Below are 23,662 nucleotides of genomic sequence, written 5' to 3'. Positions count from 1 at the left end.
CATAAGATTAATTTAACCCACAGAAAATATTGGTTCAAATCTGAAACTATCCAGCAAATAACATAAATTCATCAATCAAGGCAGCAGCAGACCAATAAACCCCATGTTCTGTGAGATATAACTACTGTTTTTGTCAAAGAAATTAAGTGGCTTTGAAGACATCAATATAAAATCTTTTAGTTTGTGAGGAAAAGCAATCTGACAGCAACATGAAAAGGTGATACTATGGTATGCATTTAAAAGATCAGTAAGATTGTGTGTGGTTTTTGTGTAAAAGGGTCCATTATTTCGCAGCAATGTGGGTATGCAGGTGGTATTGCGTATTGTTTGTTGTTATAATTACACAAAATCTGTTCATTTTATTTTCGTTTTGGTTAATGCCTGACATTATGGGCCTCCAAGTCAGTATGTGGAACTTTTAATTTGAGTCTGTTCCTCAACGAGTAATTTATAGTGTGACACTGCCCGCTATAACTACAGTGTTCGTGCCTTTACCGCTTCCCTTTTGTTCCTAATCTCTATGGGAGAGGTAAGCAGCCGTGAAGTCGGGGGAAATTTTTGGTTTAGCCTCTGCTAATTTAATTTTTAAATGAACTTGCTACTTCAAACTGTATGAGGTCCTTATGATGTGCTGAAACACATTTCTGTATCATTTGGTCTGTGTATAGACATGTTTTATGGGGGTCGCTGACCGGAGGTTTTTGTGTCTATTCCACTTTTGTCAGGAACGAAAAAACAATTAACAGAGACTCCCTCCAAAGTCATGCATGTGGGTCTCATCCTTAAACAACACAACGCAGAGTCAGACACCACCAGTTACATTAGTGTTAGTTGTTATCTGTTATGTTGGGAGTCAGCTGTTAGTTAATGTTAGCCAACTCCATTTTCTTGCTAATAGTAGCTAATGTTGGGTGATGTTTTCACTGTAGACGCTCCTAGAAATACAGGAGCCAGCAAAAGCATTCTCATATAAAAAGGACCAGAGTCATTTACCCAGGATTCAGTATAAAGACAGGAGTTAGAATACATATTGCACACGGAGCCTTCAAATTGACTATAATTTTCAAGGTGAGCCTTTCTCAACCTGTGTCTTCCCACCTAATTTGTGTTCATTTTCACCTGTTTACCATACCAAGTGTCAAAGGTTATAAATTAAGAAACACAAGGCCAAAATTAATCAATGACACCTCATTTGAAAAGTAAATAACCCCTAGTTTCACAAAAATTCCTTTTTTAGTATGTGGCTAAAATACAACCTGAAAAACAGGTTTTGTCTTCTGGGTGGCGTTTTAGGTCAATCAAATCTCACACCACCAGATTTCCTAACAGCTTCCTCTCCTGGGCTGTGCAGACTGTAAACACACACCATACCTCAATGTAATGTGCAATAACTACTCACCAGACATGTGCCTCATGACTGGCCCGTACATGTTTACATTGTGATATTTGCATTTTTTAAAAATTTTACCTTGTTATATAGCTCTATTTTGCACATATTTCTATTACACTTAAATATGTCTGTATTTTATTGTGTTGTATGTTAGTCGCATAGTGCACTGTATAAAGCCTATTCTATGCTATGCTGTTCTATTCTACTCTATTCTGTTCTACTAGTGCATTGACCCGTGAGGATCTACGGGTTCTAGATGTGGTAGTTTTTATGCTGTTGTGTATTCGTGCATGCTGTACCATATTTGTCCAGCAGTCACCGCCAACGCATTGTGGCCATAACAACGTGATTGTGAGGCTATTGTATTCCAAAATTACTAATATCTCCCAAAATATTGGTCCTATCAACTTGCCGTTTTCACGAGTCTGTTTCTTGACAAAAAATACACAAGTATGCCCAACTACAGGAATCAGCTCATTCCGGATTTTGTGTGAATCACCAGACACACATACACACACACAGAGGCCACTTGGCTTTTATAATATAGATTCTGTTCTGTTCTATTCATAGATCTAGGTTATACTTCTTTGCTACTATGTCAGTACTCCTGTCTGCTTCTCCAAACTGGGGACATGCCACTAGGTGGTAATTCTAATTCTACAGTAATTTCTTTCCCCATTTATGCATGTTAGTATTGTAATTTGTGTTAATGACTAGCATTACCTAGCTGTAATCGAGTTGGAGACCCCCTGCTGCTACGGCGCCCATGTTTTTACAATGTTACATTATTAATTAAATAGTCAAATTCCTCAATTCAGTCATACATAATTCAGCACTTCAACATGTTTTCAGCAGCTAAATCAACCTCAGCTATGTGTTTTGAAACAAATCTCTGAATTTCCTTCACAGAAAGAAAAACAGACGATTAAATTAATTAATAATTCCGGCCCAAACTGCTGAGAAAACATTTCTGGCTTTTGAATTTCAACTTGCAGCGGTGCATTTAAAGACAGAGAAACTATACCTGAAAATGAATATGAAGAGCATCAGCAGCATGCAGAATGTGGCCACATTGTCCATGGTCTTCATCAGAACCACCAGCTGCCTCCTGAGGGCAGGAAGGAACCGGACCAGCTTCAAAACCCTCAGCAAACGGAAAGTACGCAGCACCGACAGGCCTCCCTCAGCCTCACCCACAATCTCCCACACACTAAAACATACAAATGACAAGTAGATTGTGAAGACAAAGTTGGAATTTTCCCACAGAGAGCATCCTTTCCAGGTTAAGAGATGCAAACTGTTCTTTGTGGCATGTGGCAAAAGGAGAAAGAAAAAGTGGGGGAATGCTGTTTACAATTTATCAGCCGGTAAAGAGGGTGAGAGCAGTGTGCACTGACACAATAAACAAGCACAGCCTTCAAGCACAGATACATAATTCAGCTTGTAGTACTACATAAATAAATGCAGGGAACCATTTGGCTGTGAAAACCGCTGCTGGGACAGTTTGGAAGGCTCACATGTAACTGCAGAAGTACCTTGCATCATGCGCAAACGTAAAAATGTTCAAAAGGATATTTAAATGACAGGATGAATATTTAATGACGACCACAAAAGCCCCACCTGATGATGACGATCACGCTGTCGAAGCCGTTGTAGGGGTTCTTGATGTAGCCAAATAAGCCGAGAGCCAGGACCTTCAGCAGCATCTCCAGACTGAAGAGACTCGTGAACACCATGTTACTGATCTCCAAAATATCTGTCAGCTCCTGAGGCTAAAGAGGGGGCAGTGTTTGTGTAGAGGAGCACAGGGAAGAGGGAAAGGATGGACAGGCAGAGGAGGAAATGAACAAATAAACAGAGAAAGACAGACTGTTAGAGTGGAGCAGAAATCAGTCAACATGTTGGAGATGTTTTAACATGGAACCGATGTATCTGTAGACATGAGCACTGATACATCTGTCAGTACCTGATTAAAAAATGCACACGTCTCATGAAATGAAGCGAAATCAAATACAAAATACTGGGATGAGAAAATGTATTTAGTTACAATCAAAGTTATTTGTGTTTTGCATATGTATGACCAAATATACAAATATGTAACTGTAACTGTCTGAGACACAGTGTGGTCATTAGAGAGTTGAGTGTTAAGCGTTAAAAGAGTATTTAGTGTTAAATTCATGATTTTATTTTTGTTTAAAAATTATTTCTAGTTTGTGCTTTCAAAATGAGATATTGCCTCATGTACCTTTTTAAAAAATACCCATTTTATGTAAGTGTTTGTTATGTAAAGGTCATAAAAGGGTCATGACAAGAGGATTCTGGGAGTCCGTAACTGGTCTACATCTTCATGTGCTCTTCCCAGAATCCTCTTGTCATGACCCTTTTATGACCTTTACGCAGAAAACACTTACATAAAATAGACATTCTTTTTTATAACGTACATGAGGCAATATCTCATTTTGAAAGCACAAACTAGAAATCATTTTTAAACAAAAATAAAATCATGAATTTAACACTTAATACTCTGTTAACACATAACACTCTCCTTTCTAATGACCACACTGTGTCTCAGACAGTTACAATAACCTCTACCACCATATTTACAGAGTGATATTTTTCTTTTTTAAATGGAATTATGCATTTTAAAACATTTCCCTGTGGTCTACATAAACTGTAAATGGTATGTCTGGGTCTGAATTCTTCATTAATTCAACTCCACAGGTCCATCTTCAACCCTATTTCTGAGTAATGACACCAGAAAGGTGGTTTTGAGCGCTGGCCCCTTAAATGCACATGAGCCACTTCACGCCCCACCCCCTCCAGGTTGTTGACCGTGCTTCTCTGTCCCGTTCAGCCACTTGTGTTCGTTAATACAACCAACAACTGAACATTTTAAGTAATCGGCTCAAAGTTTGAACATATTTTCAGTATGGACTACAACCGCTGCTGCTGACAAGCAATTATGTTGTCTAAGTCTTGACCTTATATGCACAAATGTCGTGACGTAACTAGTTATAAAACGTAATAAATTAAGCAGGAATTAAAACGGGTTGTAGAAATCCACTCGATTTTTGCCAAAATGAATATGAAGATAGCTTTGCAGCACCTGGAGGGTTTATATTCAAACTTTTGGAGCTATTAGGGTCTAAATACACCAATAAATGTACCAAAGACTAATAAAAGTGGGTTTAACAAAATATGACCATTTTAACTCAGATTAGAATGTAGTTTGTAAAATCAGCTTCACAAAGAAATTTTAAAAAGCTGTAATTCAGACAGAAAACTGTTTTGCCTTCATGACACCATGATGTGAAGATGATTTTATTGTGTAAACACTATAAGCTCTTATCACTCTACCAAGTATCAATTATTTATTTTGAAAGAATTAATTATTTTGTTGTTTTGTCTTGTTTTTTGATGCGATATCAATTTGTACATGAACCAAAACTTCCCTCCTTATGTTATCTTTATTTATTCATGTTTTTTGTCAATAATCAATCACCTTGAGGTCTTGTTTTTTGCCATTATGATATTGATTTGTGCATTAAATGAATATGTTATTTTACTTACTACATGTTGTCAATAGTGAGATGCGTGAATGTTGTTTGTTTTTGTGCAGAACAAAGTAAGAATAGTTACTGTTGTAATAACTAACACTGAAATAACCATCAATTAAATAGATAGATATAAAACAAAATTTAAAAAATATATTAAAAAAAAAAAAAAAAACAGACATAAAACAAAAACAGAACACTGCTGCCTGAAATATCTGATTTCACCAAAGCTTTTTTAAAACAAATTCCAGAGCACATTGCAGTGTTTTTATAAGATTGTCTTGGCACTGCAATTGCAAAAATTATTCAAGTGAGAATAAAAATGACCTGTTCTGACAGATCTAAGGAATCCAACCAAAAGTACTCCGGTATATAGAACTCAAACAACAAAACAACAAAATATTCTGTTCTTTTGTAAATACAAAGCAGCACAATCTGTTTTGAAAAATCACACTGCAAAACAATAACAATGAAGAGCTTGTGGTCTTTTCACCCCCATGACAGTACACAAAGAAAGACTAAAAAGCTGCATTTTGGCATCTCTGCAACTGGAACAAAGAGAGTGGGTTTGGAGTTGTATGGATCAATATTTTGCACAGAAGACTGCTATGATATGACTTATGTGAAATTATAGTGACAGCTCAAATTTGTAGCAAAACTGTCAAGACTTGAATTTGTATCAAAAGGGTCCTATGTAGTTCTGAGATTTCAAACTCTCAACAGCACAAGGACATAACAAACCAGAACACACATAGAACCAAAACCAACAAGTCAGCACTTTGTGTCCACAGACTGTATCAGTCACTGAATAAGGTATGAAGCTCATTGTTTACACACGTCTGTATTATGGTATCATCGAGTTTTCGTCTTCAAACTAAATTTATTAAAAATATTTTTATTTTGAATATTGCTCAAAATAACAGTCTTAACAGTGTCTTATAACCTTCACCTGCTGCATCAGCTGATAGTTTACATTATAGCTCTGTTAGCTTAGCTCTGTTTACACACTGAAAACAGACACAGTAAAACCATAAACCACTTCTGTTTTCTGTACGGTTTGGGTTGTCAGTAGCAGAGGTCGACCAGTATTGTTTTTTCTAAGGCTGGCGCCGATTTTTTACAATTTGGTCAGCCAATGACCGATATCTATAGCCGATTTTTGAGGCTGATATTTAAGGTAGATTTTTTTTTTTTTAAGCACATTGACCGTAAAACACAACTGAAACACTCAGATTAGTAAGATTTTTATGCAGCAATGTATATGAAATTATTAATGCACATACACATAGTACTCTTACATTTATTGAACTTCAAGTGCTGCCCACACATGTGCCTGATCAAGTATCTTCTAACATTTTTACTACTTTCAAAAAAATTAACGCCAACGGCCGATACTGATAAAAATCAATACATCAGCCTGCCTCTGGTCAGTAGGTGCACTAAAGTTCTGACTGATATTGAACGAAAGCAAGGTCAGAACTGTCACAGTTTGGTCTGAACTATGGATCAACAAACAGCAACTTAGCAAATACACTAACATAATAATAATAATAATAATAATAATAGATTAGATTTGTGTGGTGCTTTTTATTTTACATACTCAAAGTGCTCACATTGGATTATGTATTCATTCTCACATTCTCACACTGTTGATGTTCGACAGTCCATGCCAAACGGCCCCTCCGACCACCACCAAACAGTCATACACATTCATACACCAGTGGAAGCCAGGTAGAAGTGTCTTGCCCAAGGACACAACGGCACATGACTAAGACGGATAGATTCAAACCGCCAACCCTCTGGTTATTGGACAACCTGCTCTACCTCCTGAGCCACAACCACCCTCTATTTTTATCACTTCATTTCTTTGACTCTAAAACTTATTTCTTTGTGGTTCTCATCCTATCTGGTCACTTTCTGGTGCTTTGGTCAAAAGCTCTGTGGTGTTAGTTTTCCTCACCATGGACACCGGCAGAATGACTCACTGCTCCCTCTAGTGGTTACATAAATCCAAAAAAAAAAAGTCAGTTCATATCTTTACAATACAACACACTGGCATCTATGGCTGAACTTATAAACTCTTTATTCTTAACACTAAAATGATAACGTTTGGTAATTTTTAAGAATTTGAAAGTAGAAATACGCCATTAGAGCTCCTTTAACTGTTGCAATCGCAACATCACAGCTTCATGGATGAACTCACCAACACTCTGAACATAAATAACATAAAGAGCAGCAGAGCAGCAAGTAGAAAGACACAGCTGGAGAAAAGGAGACGGAGTGATTGTGTTTCTCTGATGCTGCACACTTTAATTCTGTTGCACAGACTGAGGTGTCATGTGATTCACTTGCTCTAAGCCAAAGATTGTAATTTGGTTATTTGTGCAGTTTTTTCTACGTTCTAAACCTGGGGATAAAAAAGTGTATTACTTGACAATAAAATGGCATATAATTTATTATCTGTTTGCTCTTTAAGTATTTAATTTTCAATATAATTACCTGTTACTTTTTCCAAAAAATATAAATGACAAAATCTTAAAAGTAATTATTAAAACATATTTTATGGAAATACTGCTTATCTCTATAAGGGGATGACTGCCCCCGGAGTTGTTTTAACCCACAGCTGTTTTTATTTTTACTACTGTTTGCATGAACAATACTTAAAATATTCACCTTGTACGATTAAGAAGTCGGAGAGGACAGACGGACGAACAGAGAAAAATTATGGAGTTTTCCTAATGTGGGTCATGTCTAATACAGCAGCTTTTATGTTGTATTCAAGTAATACTTAGTAATGAGCATGTGACAAAAAAAGTCATTCAAATTTAGGAATTTTCACCATTTGAGCAAAGTTTTTTTCGTAACATAAGCCATAAAACCTTATTTTAATTAAGTGAAGGACCTGTTTTCGTAGCAAATTTCCCCAGTGCCTTTATCGCTTAATAACTATTACATTAGCTTACAGGGGAAAATGTGACATGAATTTTTTCAGTGGTGTGACAGAAAAAGTTGTAGAACCACTGACTTAAAATTAAAGTTCATTATCAGCTAATCTTAATGAGATGCATATGCTTCCAATATAATTTATGCTTTCCTACCCGCGAGCCATTGTTGAACATAAACTATGGTATTATAGCCATACAGTCCATAAATGTCACTCTATACCATGTGGTGACATTTCTTCAGTTACTGTGTCTTATTCTTCGCTTGTTAAACTAGTAAAGCTCTGTAAACAGGAGAATTGTGCATCTGAGCATGCTCAGTGACATCTGTGTGGTACCGAGCTACTTCTCTCCAGAGATCAAATGAAGAAGCCTCTGGGGTATTCCAGTTGAAACAACATTGGTCACATTCAGTGAAATGAAAGAATATGTCAACACGTGCTCCCTAAGCTGTAAAATAAGCTGCATCACACTCCGGCTGCTTAGACCTGTTTGAAGTGTAAATTTGTGTTAGTTTTGATCTTTTCACGTGAGTCACTGAAAGCACAAAAGTGGAACCCTTTACTTTGACACAGTGTAATTTAGTTGTAATAGGACTGAATGCAGCTGTTGTTTTTAGTTGTTAAATGTTAAAAACAGAATGATTATCTGTTTACAGGATGGATGTCTCTGTGGTTGATATCTGTGGATTCCCTTTTGCAGTGCCAGAAAAAAGAACCTTAGACTGTTATCCATCGTGGATGGTGCACATGTACCTTCTGTACAGAACAATCACTGGATGAAGTATGTTCAATGGGGGACTGTTGTCTCTCAGACTAAGGCTACGTTCGGACTGCAGACGAATGTAGCCCAAATAGGACTTTTGTGCCTGTATGTGATCTGTTAAAGACAGTTTGAACAGCACAAATCCAATTTTTTCAAATCCGACCCAGACCACTTTCATATCCTCCTGAGACCCAGGTGATGTACAAGTTATCGCTCTTTTTTTTTTTTTGTTTGTTTGTTTTTACATTAAATTGTCTTTATTGGAAACAGTTTTTTCAGATACATTTTAAAAATTTTTATGAATGTTCTTTGCAGTGGACAGTGTTTTGTTTTTGTTTTTTTTTTTCAATAAAGCTGTGAAACTCTTGTCCTCTACAGAGGACAAAGATGCATTGCTGAGTCTCAGGAAGATATGTGGTCCTAAATCCGGTACGTAACCAATATTTTGCAATGCGACTTCCGTCTGAATGGCCAGGTCGCATTTATCCGACCTTTTTGTCATTGAAAAGCGACAAATGTCACAATTCTGCATACCAGGTATGTTACGTCCATAAACACAGTGCATGGTCACATATTGTGTCAGGTCACTTCAGGGTCGTATTCAGTTCGTTCTCAAAACTGATAGAAGTTGGATTTAATGTGTAATACGAACAAGCACAAAAAAATAAAAATCAGATTTCACCAAAAAATCCAAATGGGCTCTATGCACAGCCCCACTACTTCCTGACCTTCAGGTAGCTCATTTATTTCATGTCTTTCATTATTGGACACACTGATTAATCCAGGTGTGTCTGACCACAGTAGTCACAACAAGAAGTAGCAGACACACCTAGATTAATCAGTGTGTCCAATAATGAAAGACAGGAAATAAAAGAACTGCCTTAAGTTCAGAAAGTAGTGGGGCTGTGCATAGAGCCAGGTGTGCATTAAGACCTGCTGTCTGAATGTAACCTAAGTCTCTCCTCCTTATGATGCAGGAAACTTTCTGTGTCTGATGTACCTACTGTCCCCAAAGCAAAGTCAGACAAGCTCAAGTACCCCTTCACTGACTTCAGGCTTGTTTATTAGGCCTATTATGTGCAAATTAGCCCACCATTTCAGCTGTTTACTCATACTTTTAGCTGACAGTTTTATTATCTATTAGTTTGCTCCTCCAAGAATGCATTAATTTTCCTCCTTTAGCTTTTATCTGCTACATTTAGATTTCAATACAAAGCACTTATACATTAAATGATGTTCAAATGGTCTAATTAAATCTGGTAATACTAATAATTAAGAACAACAGCATCAGTTTTAGAGTTGTTGTTTTTGCAAATCGTGTTATCTCTTAGAGAAAGCAGAGACTGGAACCATCTGGGCCATTATTTCCTTTCGGGAATGGTTTAAAAAATACAGTCTTCTGTTTAATTCTCGATCTGTAACTGACCTCTGACTTTTAACTTATAGTATTCCTTATTTTCTTTATGAGATTTAAATGAATAGACATTGTTTTTATTGTTTATTTAATGATGCCTGTTTTCTGCTCAGTTTCTAATGGTTGCTGCTCAATTATTGTGGAGTTTCATACTGTAGTTTGTCCTACCAACCCCATTTACATGTGTTAAATGCAGGATTACATAATCTTAACTATTTAATATACAGCAGATATTATTATTCCACTGTTTCATATGATATTTATCAATATGTTTTTGACTGTAGACCACACATGTCCCATAAGGAAATGAATAATTAAAAGGACATCCCTTCTCCGAGGTCTGATTCTTTGATGGGAATCTCTGTCCATGTTTCTACTGCCTCAACCAGCAACATTCACAGCTGTGAAACTGACTCCATAATACATACTCTCGGCTAACTATTGTATTATTTATGCTAGTTTAATCTTTCAACAGTGCAGTGTCTTTAGTAGCACTTATCCACCACTTTCAGTTTGTTATATGAATCAATCAGTGGTGGTCCATCTGGGCCAGAAAAGCCTTCTCTGCTGGCCTAAACATCATCAGAAACACTGACCTACATTTACAACCCAAATTCTAATTTTGTTCCATGAAATTGTATTAATTTATTCTCATTAGACTATTCTCTTCATTTCTTCGCATTTCTCTTGGCTGCACTGCTTCCAGTTCATGTATGTGGATGTAAGATATTTTGTCCATTCAGATTTCAGTCTCTATATGTTACCAGGGTTCATCTAATCTGCCCTGGGCCTTCAGAATGAGCAGTGAAGGCCAGTGTAACTTTAACTGTATCGCACCAGGACTGGTTCTTTAACCAATCATATTTCAGTTTTCCCTCACACGGCCAGCATGTATCCTTCCTCTGACTGGATGGTAAGAGCAAAACTTATTTGACATAGTTTTGGCAAATAGTTTTTTTGATTCATGACGATAAAGCTCACTGAACTGAAATGAATTGAATTGAATGGAACTGAACTCTTAATACATCTGAGGTAGAATTTTTGTACGCCCACAATGGCTGACAGTGGAAAAGAAAATGGTTTGGTCTCAGACATACTTAAAAATTCATTTTCAAGTGGACTTTTCCAGAAAAACTGGACATTGTGAGGAGAGATCGGCCAACCCCAATGCTAGCTAGCTCGTCAAGTGGACATTCTCTGCCCTCAATAGAATAGAAACTTATGTCAGGAATACGACTGGACAGAGACGACTCTCAGCCTTGGCCTCCATGGACATAAAAAGAACTTATTGATGGAACTGAAACGCACAGATCACCTCCATGAGACTCACTGAAGATTTCCTACACAAATAAATGAGGTTGGATTTTGTATGAAAATAATGAGCATCTCTGGTGAGTAGGCTATGATGGGTTTTTTTTTTATTTTGTATGTTTTTGTCATGTTAGATAAATATTGATTGTGAACTGTTCAAATCCCTGCCTATGTTTCTGTGATAAACATTATATTTTTCAATAATTTCCTCACATATTTTCTGACAAACTGGCAATCCTCAGCCCATCTTTTGCCCCTAAAGCACTTAGATCATTCCTGGACGTGGCTTTTGCGTCAAATCATAATTACAATAGCCTGTTAAAAATCACCTTTTTCAATGTTCAATTCCTGTACATGAGGAATGGATGTATATTTGAACTGAAGTTGCCCAAACAAAACATTAAATAGATTGTGTTCATACTGTCAACAATGATATTAAAAGTTGAGATAAATACATATTGTTTTTAATTTGCATTTTCAGTAGTGTTCCAATTATTTCTTATTAACTTTATACAGTAGATCTTCATGCATAGTTAGCAGTCCTGGTAGGATAGCAGTGACTTCGTAACAGCTTTAGTTTCTTTCATTTTGTTTATTTTTAACAGAAACAGTGCACATTGATGAACAACCATATTAGAGTAATATATAGCAGATATTGCTAATTTACACCCACAGTCCCAACTCGTATTATGCTTTGGGACACACATTTCTCATCTGTTTTTTCTTTTTTAATCTACACTGATGCCAGACATCTATCCTCACCCACAGGTAATGTCAGAGGGTCACCCACTTTTTATATACAGGATTTTAAGGATTACAGATGACTCAGAGACTCTCTCATTTAAGATCAGTATGATGTCAGCTGAAAGGTTATGTGGGTGTTTTTCTCCATCATGAATATAGATACATTTTGTTTTTATCAAAATTGTATTCATTGTAATTAGGGCTGTCAAAATTAACGCATTAACGCAGATTAATCCATCATCATGATTAATCTGATTAAAATTTTAACGCAATTAACCCATCCGAAGCGCAGAATGACTCTGAACATCTCTCCCAACGGATTTTGTCCAAGTAGAGTTACCGTCACGCATGAACAAATGGACAGTTGATCCGGTAGTGACAGGCTGCAGAACCAACCCATAAAAATGGAACACACTAAACAGCACGTTGGCCCTCTGGATGGAAATATGAGGACAAAAAAACCAAGACAGAACAGTCGACCGACATAAAGTATTATGCACACTCTGTAGGAAGGAGTTTTCTTTTCACCGAAGCGCTTCCACCTTAAAATACCACATTAAGACAAAATCACACGTTAGTCTGGGATTCTGCTAGCACTTCAGCTAATGAGCCGCCCAGCTTGACAAACATATTAAGTGCATATATATTCCCTTCTTTCTTGAGTCTGTTCATGCAAAATGAAATGCAATTAATATAGATTAAAAAAGAATTACATTTAATTGTGATTAATCAAAATTAATCCACAGCAACCCTGTGATTAATCTGATTAAAAAATGTAATCGTTTGACAGCACTAATTGTAATATTTGTATTCAAGATGTTAAGGCCATCAGGATTGGTCATATTACTCTGTAAATGGTTCCAGTATAGTCTTCAGTCTAAATCTGTCTTTCACCCAATCACAATGTCAGAAATGTCCTCCTCTTCCTCCTCCTCCTCCTCCTCTCACTTCGCCTCAACTGCACAGCGCTCTCTCTCTCTCTCTCTCTCTCGTCCCAGGGTCACGCTTTAATTAACACTTCAGGTCTTATGAGTTCCTCCATCTCCTGATACATGTGTGCACACACCTACACACAAGCTAACACACACATGCACGCACTTTGCGATCCCCATATGCCTGGCGCTGTAAGTGTTGATTGGAGGGTAAGTTTATTGACTTCACCACACACAGTGATTACACACCCATTTTCAATCAAACTGTAGTCACATCCAATCTGCAAGAGGTGTGCACATAGCTATACACACGCACACAGACGCACACACAAACATACCTGTTCATGGTACTCAATGCCCATTGACAGCGTGTTAATAAGGATGGCAATCATGATTCCTCTGCTGAAGTATCTGCTGCCAACAATGAGTTCCAGTTTAGTTCGGAGTCCCGCCCAGCAACGTTCCCACAGTCTTTTCTTTGGCTCTGACACCTGTGCATCACCGTGGTGAGGGCTGGTACAGTGGCACGGGCTGTTACTATGACACGGGCTGTTGCCATGGCAAAAGTTGCTGTAGCCATGTTGCTGGTTTTCAGGCTCATTAACATTTTCGGTGTCGCTAAGTTGGTTGTAGTAGACGCAGTAGGGGCACACCGAGGACTCTCCTGGGACTTCACCTGGCAACGGCAATGCAGGATGTGTCGCACACCCACCTGTACAGAGTAACACAAACACAGGTCACACACAGAACAAATACATTGATTCTGTATGTAAAACATGTATGTAGATATTCTATAATTTCATACAGTATATTCTCTGCTTGATGAAAGGCAGCACATTCATTTCATTTATGGCTGAAAAATATTCAATAACATGGAGGCTACTGTGCAGTTGGGATGCTTTGTGCAGAGGGGAAGTTCTTTTATTAGAACAGGGATGTATGTGTCTGGATGAGTGTGTATGTGTTTGGGGGAAGGGGCGTGGAGCGAATAGGGAGTATGATTTCAGTGGAATTCATTAGCAAGCAGCTCGGGAGGAATGCTCCAGTGACATAACAGCAAACGCTAATCTAGCACGAGCAGTTGTCTTGTCATCACAATTACAACAAATTCATGTTTCACTGGAGACTGATATAGTAAATCCAATCTAGTCATCCTGTAGTGTGTGTGTCTGCAGATAATGTGCACTGCAAGGAAACTTTCAGCCAGCAGAATTGCAGAAAATGACTCTCCACCACATCCAGAGAAAATAGCCCTGACAAAAAGTGAGATTTTCAATATTGTGGCCCCAGGATTTGTAATGCATGTAGTCATAGCATATCCAAGATTACTTCCACTTATGTTCTTGTATATATGACGTCAACATTTTATTATGAAATTGTATAAAAATATGATATGCGGATCCTTCATTACTTAGCTGATTCTACACATCAAAATCAGGTTACATGTTGTGTATTGTACAATATAAAGTGGTTGAAAAGCTCAGTAAATATCCCTGAAAATTACATCAGAGTTAGAAAACACCCTTTTCCTTAGATTTCTGCAAATATTTGGCATCACAGGGTACACCAAATATAAAAATTATATTGTGATTAGCTGAATCACAGTAACTGAGTCGAAAAAGAGACAAATCTGGGACAAGATGTTACAACATAATATTAGCTAATAACACACTAATCAGCAACTAACAGACATGCAAAACAAAGAATCCAAATGCCAATGTGCACAACAAACACAAGACACTTTTCACTGTCAAAACAACTGCCACTCAATTCACAAATTATAATATTGTTCCATGTTTGATTCCTTCAATTGGTGAACAAACAAAACCTAACTGCAACTCATTTTGTGTCTCAACACTAGGTTTGGGACACGCAGGTAAATAATAATAGTAATAATAATTATATTACTATGTTAATATAGTCACATTAACATTTTTTGGAACTTGACCACTGCTCCTGACTATGATTATTTAGTTGCATGTTTCTGAAGACAGTGCAACTAATGCTAAATAAGGAAAACCACCAGATCTAATTATTATTTTTTGCATATGATGAGAAGACAAGATTTCTGTTTGTATGCATGTTTGGAAAATGAATGAATGAATAAATGAGAAAACAAGGAATGAGTGAGAATAGTTGTGTGTATTAGAGGTACGAACATTCCTTTTTTTTTCCCAATTTCACAATTTTCTAACACCCTGTTAATTTACAATATGTTCTGCTTGTCAAACAAACCCCACACACCATATTATTAATGAAATAGCAGTGCTATTTAGCTAAACTCTTCTGTTGCAAATATTATCCACGGAATTCTGGTAATCTATACAGAGCATTATTGGATGAATGTTTATTAAAGTCTGTTTATAGTGATTCTTTGCATTTGTTTGCACTTATTTATTACTCTTTAATTTGTAGAAGTATATGTGAATTGCTTTGCTGAAACTAAGGAAATAAGGTCATGAGAATCTCCAGCAAAAATGAATTACAGCCGCATTATGAACCGCCGGTGCTTCAGACGCCCATGCAGTTATTCTGGTGTTAAACAAATGCTTTTCTGAAAAACACAATGCAAGAGATCTTTATGTTCTAATGAGTGTAAAAATGCAAAAATATTTCCAGTTCATTATGAAACCATGGTGAGAATATTTTTATGGCAGGCTGTCACAGATGTATTGTGTGTATGGCATGTTCAGAAAATAAGGACATTGCATTTACTTCTATAATGAGATATTTGTTTTATATTTCTTTACATCAATGTTGAGTAATCTTATCTAAAATGATCCAAAGATGAGCAGATGCAGAGGTTTCTGATAAATAACAACAAAACAAGCAGACAGGTTAATGCACCACAACCTAAGCCCTCCAGAGACCTGAGGAAAAGCCTGTTATAATAGTTTTTATCTGGCTTTCATTTTATTACAAAATGTGAGAAAAAATCAGTGTTATATCATGATCCAAATCATCACTTGTTAGTATGTATTTTCAACATTACTTTGTTGATTTTACATGTCAATTACAATTCACTTTGGGAAAGATTTCTCTAAATTGCTTTTGTGTTTTATGTTTGTTATTTTTGCAGGTTGGGTCTAATCTGTAGTGCCCACAAAAATTACATATTCACTTCACCACTTCACTCTGAGCTCATCTGCAACCATAAGAATTACTGTGCATTCAATTTAATGTCGGATGAATCATAATCAGATCATTGTGTGTCAGTGAGATACATACTGATTAATGTTAATGCGAGGCTCTTGTCATAATAACATTGTGAGAGACATGAAATTCTGCACAGGATATTTTTAATCCGAGTCATATCTACAACTATTCTCATGCTCCCTAAAATCTTCAGTGACAATTAAACAAATTTTTAATTCATTTTTTCAAAAGAAAAGATCATTCAGACCCTCCTTTGCAACTACAGTCCTGAATATGTGATTGTAAAATTCTACAGGAAACAACAGGTGATGACTGGAGTAGTTTATGTTTCTGCAAAATAAATGGTATGTATGTGACGCTAAACATGAAACACTGTTACCACAACAGCACTGCCAGAAGCCATTATGTAAAAACACTGCATTATATAATAATTCCACAAAATGTAATCAATGTTTGTCATTACGTAATAACATACACATTCTATACTAATCTGCTGTAAAAGACCGGGAGTCGACCCTGCTAGAAAGTAAAGTATCAATGAGTTTTTCCAGGTTGGGTTTTGTTATGAAGTCCTTGAGTTTTGGTTACAACTGTAAGATACATATTATATTATTATATTATATTGTATTAAAAAGCTGATCTTAATATTGCTTTAATGTGACAACTGAGACCGAGATCACAGTCAATTACAACAGCTTAATATTTTGGAAGTTTTTTTTATATATACATTTTGGAAGCTTTTAATTTGGCTACTTTGTTATAACATAATGTGTGCAGATGAGGACAAGCAATTTGGTTAATTTCAATTTATCATGATTAAATATCATTCATTTTTAATCTATATTAATTGTTTTTCATTTTGCATAAACAGACTCAAGAAAGAAGGGAATACATATGCACTTAACGTGTTTATTAAACACCTTCAACAGTTTTAACAAAACAACTTGAACCAACTGTTCCATCTTGGTTTTTTGTCCTCATATTTCCATCCAGAGGGCAAACGTGCTGTTTAGCGTCTTCCATCTTTATGGGTTGGTTCTGCTGCCTGTCACTACCGGATCAACTGCCCATTTGCGCATGTGCAACAGTAACTCTACTTGGACAAACTGCCCCAAATGCATTGCCAGAGACATTCAGAGTCATTCTGCACTGCAGATGGATTAATTGTGTTAAAATTTTTAATCAGATTAATCATGAAGATGGATTAATCCACATTAATGCGTTAATTCTGACTGCCCTAATAATAACCATTGTGATTTGCAATAATTTAATCCAAAATGTGGGGAAATACATGTGTACATACGTTATTAACCTCCTGAGATCCAGAACAGTCCATGTTTCTGCTTTTTTACATGAAAAAAAATTTTCTTGAGTGAAACCAGTTTGACACAATGACTGTCCTTTGTGCCATTAACAGGTTTTTTTTTTGTTTTTGTTTTTTTAAATTTGTTTTGTTTTTTTGGAACTCTCACCTACAAACATAGACAAAAAACCTACAGCTGGGTCTTGAAATATAAATACTGAATTGAAAATGTGGTACATTTTGTTGAGTTATTACATAATGCACTGATTCAAGTATTAAGTATAAACTACATGGGAGCAGATGCACTGATGAAATTCCAGTGGAATTTATTACATGGTGCTATTAAATGTTTTCAAACAGCAATTTAACTAAGAGACTTTTCTGTTAAAGTGCTTCACTTAATGGCTTTATCCTTTAAAATGAAAACAGCCCTTCACACACTGATCTCTACAGATGGAACCATACGCACATGTTCATTGAATGCAAAAGGTGGACAGCTCATTGTGTGTCTGCATCCAAGTGGGTGAACCTAAAGCGCAATGAAAGGTGTGATGTACACTGACCAACAAGAATAATACAAGTCCATCTTTTGTATCAACAAAGGCTTAAAGTAGAGCTGTTTGTTCTTCTTTATGGAATATACACTGCACAGTTAATTTCATACTGACATGATAGCGGATTCAAAAGACCGTTCCACTTCAGTTGCAGCCATGTTGGTTGTTTACAAAAGTGCCTCAATGGCGCGTCTATGTCAGTCTTCGTATCAAAGCCGCTTCATATCAGATAAGGAACTGTGATTGGACTGCCACAGGCTTGTCCGGGTGGAAATCAGTGAGACCAGACATCTGCCAGAGCGAATGAAACATGAGCTCACAGATTCATATGGTTCCCAGGCTACTTTTGACCATTCAGGGGACTATAAATTTGTTTCATCTCAATCTCCCAATTTTACTGAAATGCAGTGAAAAATTAAATAGGGAACTCTTTTGAAACCTTCTCATTTCAAACACCCTGAGTACCACTCTGTATATGGACACTGACTCTGGAAAGACACTTGACTATTGAATTTAAATTACATTTTAATGCTTTGAGCAGTACCAACAAAATTAAAGTTAACACTTTTCTCTCAGGGCATCAATTTCTGCTGTTGTTATCCAGAAACAGACAGTCCGCATGACTAAATGCTGCTGAAGGTGAAAATGGAGTTGAAGACCCTCAGAGGATTTTTTTTTTTTTTTGGACATAAAAAATTTAAGTTTTAACATCCACCAGGTTACTGGGTTAGAGCTAGGAAAAGAATAACTTCCAAAGGTAAAGTTGTTATACACTGGCACTAGTTTCTGTTTTGTGTTTATAATATTAACAATTTGAAGTTTTGGATTTTATATTTATTTACATGTAAAGTTGCATAACAGGGTATAAGAAGGGGGGCTTGAATGTAAAAATGTAAGTAAAAAAAGACTATATAACTCTTTAAGTTTAAGGTTGAGGTCAAGGTTGCTTTGCAGCTGTTTGAAATGAAGTAGTTTAGATTGTGAATGAAGAAAATGTTCAATAAAAAAACTGAAAAACTTTCCTATTCAAAAGCCCACTATATGCATGTTGGTCTATAGTTCATCTCTTTAAACCCAAATCATTAGCATCATTATCATATTAGTACAATGAAAAGTGTGCCAAAAGGTTAAAAGAAATAAACACAATCTTTCTGAATGAATGTACATTGTTTTTGCTGTCATAATTATCAGTCTCAGAAGAATCAGCCATAGCTTTTGTTGCTAGGATACAAAGTGGGCTGATGCTTTTCTTTGCCAAGAGCCTAAAATCTGTACATCCCCCCCAGTGAGGCGAGGTTGAGAAGTTCTGACCTTGACAGTACTGACACTAACACACTCACAGCCTCAAACACTACTTAATCTCACCATGTTCCAGCACCAGCTGTGGCAGTCTGTTGGTGGTGTCCGCGGCAACCAGCCTCTTCTGATCCTGACTCTTTGCATCCAGGTGACTCAAGAGGGGTGATATGACGGGATAATTAAATCCGTTCCCTCCGTTACTGACAGCAGGCTCAAGCTCAGGCTGCAGCTGCTGCTGGTGATGATGATGATGATGCTGGTGATGACGCTGATGATAAACCTGATGAAGGTGAGACAGATCATTGGGGGCGTGGCCTGAATGGCGATGGGCAAGTCCATTCATCTCACCGACTCCACCCCCTCTGGCAGGTCCACTGCCTCTATCTCTTAGGCACACACACTTGTTGCGGAAGTGCATACGTATATGAGCTAAGCAGCGAGACAGTCGACGCCACGCCTTACGGCCCAGGTGCGCCATGTAGCGGATTATCTCCTCGTAGCAGCTTCCTGGTTGGCTATCACTGGCCAAAGTGGAAGCTGATTGGTGGAGTTGACGGGCGTGTTGCTCCGATTTCATTAAGGCATGTTCTCTCTGCTTTGTTTCCGAAAATTGAGTTGCTATGACAACCAGGCACAGGTTGATCATGAAAAAGGAGCCCACCTGTTCAAGACAATATATAGATTACACAGTGTTGTAAAGCAAAATACACGTTATCTCACTGTAACACAAGCTCGTTTAGATTTATATGTATATGTAAAGTCCAGTTCAAACCAAAGAGTCACAGCAAGATGAAACTATTGAAGACCTGAACAAGATGCAGTGGCTGATTCTAGATCTTACTGTGCATGATTTTCTCAAAATTTATAGATTTAGTTCACCTGTTACTCACAACACAGCATTATCATCAGCTGTTGTCCTGGTGAAATCCAGTAACGATAGTTTATGTTGTCTCTCCTTAAATCGTTATTAGGCGATGCCTTTAAATGACAGATCTGCTCTGGGAATAGCCAGAACAACTTCTTGACCTTCACATTTCTTTTTTGTTTTTGCCATTTAATCAGAAGCAGAAACATACCAGCAGCAGTAGCAATCAACTCATTATTACAACCTTCACTCAGAGTTTAAGGCAATAAAATTATATCCATCAACATAAAATCCTCAGAATCCAGAGGTTACAGTGGAAGTACAGAATCACTGCTATAGAAAAGTCCCATTGATGTCAACTGGTGGGTTTTCATTTTCATAGAGGAGTACGGATACAAAATTAAACTTGTTTAGTCCTGAATATGTAATGTAAACAGGACGTAACATGCAGCTATGATAACCTAACATATGTGTGTGTTTGTTTGTGTTTACTTACTATAATGAGGAAGAAGAAATAAATGAAGTTATAGAAGGAATGTGCATCCATGACGTAGTACATGATATCTACCCAGCCTTCTAGAGTAATAACCTGAAAGAAAACATACAGATATGTGATAATACAGTAATGTCTGGTACTTGGTGTGTGTATGAATGTGTGTGTGAATGGGTGAATGTGAGGAATTGTAAAGCGCTCTGGGCACCGTGAAGATGTAGAAAATGCACTATACATGTTCAGTCCACTTACCATTTACCATATTATTAACAGTATAATAACAGTACAAGTGAAAAAGTAAGTAGAGCTTACTAATACCACCCCCCACCCCCCCTTGTGGCACAACACTTTGCCCCTCATGCTCACTGATACCCTGCCTACCTAGGGATTAATTTTGAGTCTTAAATTTTAATGTTTTTAACACTTTTCAAAAATTTGTAAAAATCAATCAATCAATCAATAAATAAATAAATAAAGAGAAAAAGACACATGTAAAGAACATATGTGTGAAATTTGAAAAGAAGTGGGTGAACAGTGTCCAAGAAATGAGTTGGACAAGTCTCAGCTGAAATTTAAAGAAATGCATTTTTAAAAAATCCAAAAATTTAAATTCAGCCATCAAACTGTGCACTGCGCCTCTCCTAGTGGTAAAAACGTGTGTGAAATTTGAAAAGAATCAGGTAAATAGTGTCCGAGAAATGGGATGGACAAAAATCTTGGACAGACAGAATTCCTGGTATATCTATATATATTATATATACCCCTGCCCATCCCAGAGGGTGGAGGTATCATAATAATAATAGAAATAATAATAATTTCAACATGTTTCTAAAGTAAAATATTTATATATAACAATTTTATAGAATTTGTCATTCGAGGATCGAATCGAAGGATTTGAGTTTGAAAAAAAAAAAATACTGTAAATTTTTGAGCTTTAGGAAATTATAATTTTTTTTCAAACATTAATAAAAAGTTAAAATATTAATATATGCTTAGTGAGCTACTTTCATCACATCTTTGTGGAGTTCTTTTTTTTTTAAACAAATCCTGGTTTCTTCTCTTATAAAGAAAAAGGTTAATAATTCTGTTATTTCTGAGACACAGTTGTTATTCTAGCCTCATTCTATTCCCTCAAACAGCAAAAATGCCAGGAGCAGTTGATTAACATGGACATAGATTAGATATTTTTTGGTTCAGAGAGTACAGCCCATATCTTCTCTTGACATCACTAGATAAACTCTCAAATGAGAATCAGTCTGTAACCTCTCTGTTCTTGATTTCCACAGGGTGTTATCAGTGGGTGAAAATCAAAATGCATCTGGACAGAAAATTCAAACAAAACGAAACATCTAATGAAACAAAAACATAAAACACCTGTATCTTATCAATGAAGGTTATGATTGTAGTTAATTCTTTGACATAAAATATAAAGTCCAGTGAGTTTAGTTCTGTCACAACAGTGGATCCAAAAGACTGTTCCACATCAGACGTGGCCATCATGGTTGTTTAGAAAAATGCATCAACAGCGCTCCTTTGTCAGTCATCATATCAAACCCGCCACATTTCAGATTATCGGTTGTGATTAGCCTGGACAGTATTTTGGATGCCTGTTTGAGCAGGAATTGGGCCAAATGCAGCGGCCAGAGCAAATGAAACATGAGATCTCAGACAGAAAGTATCTGAAAATGTTAACATGAAACATATTTCTGCTTCAGAGACATTGAGATTATACATATCTTTGGTTTGCAGAGAGGCATGACAACACTTTTTCTGACAAATGCGTTGATTTGCATAATTCCAACTTTTTACCTGAAAAATGGCAATCCATGCATATCCAATGTTGTCAAAGTTAATGGCTCCTTTGTGTGGGTTTAGTTCCCCGGCTCGACACTCGTTGTAATACTGGTACCAGTTCACACATGAAACAGGCTCATCTATTCTAAGTCCCGTATCTGGACGAGCCTCCTCTGCACCCAGGGAGCAGTAAGTTCCATCCACACGGCGACGAGGCACATCCGAGCACCGAAGCATCCCGTTTTCTCTCTCTGTCGAGCAGATGAAGGGATGGTCTTCTGTTCCATCGGGCCGATAATAGCCACTCAGAAAGGAAACATTATATCTCCTGAGGAAGGAAGGCAGAAGTTGAATTAAAAACAAAACCCAAATTATATTGTATGTATTATTATCATACAGTATATCTAAATTGTTAATCTAAATGGGAAAGTAAACACAAAAAAACAACAAATGTTAACAAACTGCACAAAACAAGAAATGAATTTTTGGACAAATTCTGTTAAATTCCAAGAAATGTTTAGAAATATATTTCATTTTGTTTGTACAAAATCTTCTAGAAAACAACAGACATGAAAAAGAAATACACATGTGTGGAAGAGCAAGGAATGAGGAAACAGAAATAAAGATGAAAGAGAAGAAAAAAGGAGAGGGAGGGAGAGCACAGAGGAGAGAAGAGCAATCAATCATCTGTGTAGGGAAGAGGTCACATGGGAGCAGCACTCCCTCACTTCTTATTAGGAAAGGTCATTTTTGTTGTTCATCATGCAGAAAAAACTCAAATTACTATCTAAAAATTCAATTTAGCAAACATTCAGCATTCAGTCAAAAGTACAGGCTGCAGTGAACCAGTGACTATTGTGTTGTTTTTGATACAGCTGTTGAGCGTTTGAAACACAGCTGAGGGCCCAATAAGAATAAAAACATTAAAAAGTTTAGTTTTTTTAGGCTGAATTTTGCCCCTAGGGAGTAGCCATGTTTCCATATAATTGTCAAGTCATGTAAAAAAAAAAAAAAACAAGTCTTTTTTTTTTTTTTTTACTAATTTAACACAATATAATTATTCTTTCATGTCAGCCGGTCATAGCCAGGCTTGTATTCAAAGCATCATTCCTTTATTCACTCATTCACTGCTCTCTATAATACACT

At 36.7% G+C, this 23,662-nt stretch overlaps 1 protein-coding gene across 1 annotated transcript in view; it reads right to left on the bottom strand.

Moving 5' to 3' along the window:
• Nucleotides 1-23,662, bottom strand: part of LOC115415790 (voltage-dependent T-type calcium channel subunit alpha-1H-like) — a 114,788-nt gene that overhangs the window by 62,920 nt on the left and 28,206 nt on the right. The window contains 6 exon segments of the mRNA XM_030129463.1: nt 2,415-2,600; nt 3,011-3,162; nt 13,391-13,764; nt 19,431-20,025; nt 20,726-20,818; nt 22,532-22,844. Of these exon segments, the coding sequence (XP_029985323.1) occupies nt 2,415-2,600; nt 3,011-3,162; nt 13,391-13,764; nt 19,431-20,025; nt 20,726-20,818; nt 22,532-22,844 (1,713 nt within the window).

The sequence above is a fragment of the Sphaeramia orbicularis genome, chromosome 1 (assembly GCF_902148855.1).
Source record: "Sphaeramia orbicularis chromosome 1, fSphaOr1.1, whole genome shotgun sequence".
NCBI classification, from domain to species: Eukaryota; Metazoa; Chordata; class Actinopteri; order Kurtiformes; family Apogonidae; genus Sphaeramia; species Sphaeramia orbicularis.
Note: the sequence above shows the minus strand (reverse complement) of the source record. Positions and strands in the feature narration are given on the sequence as shown.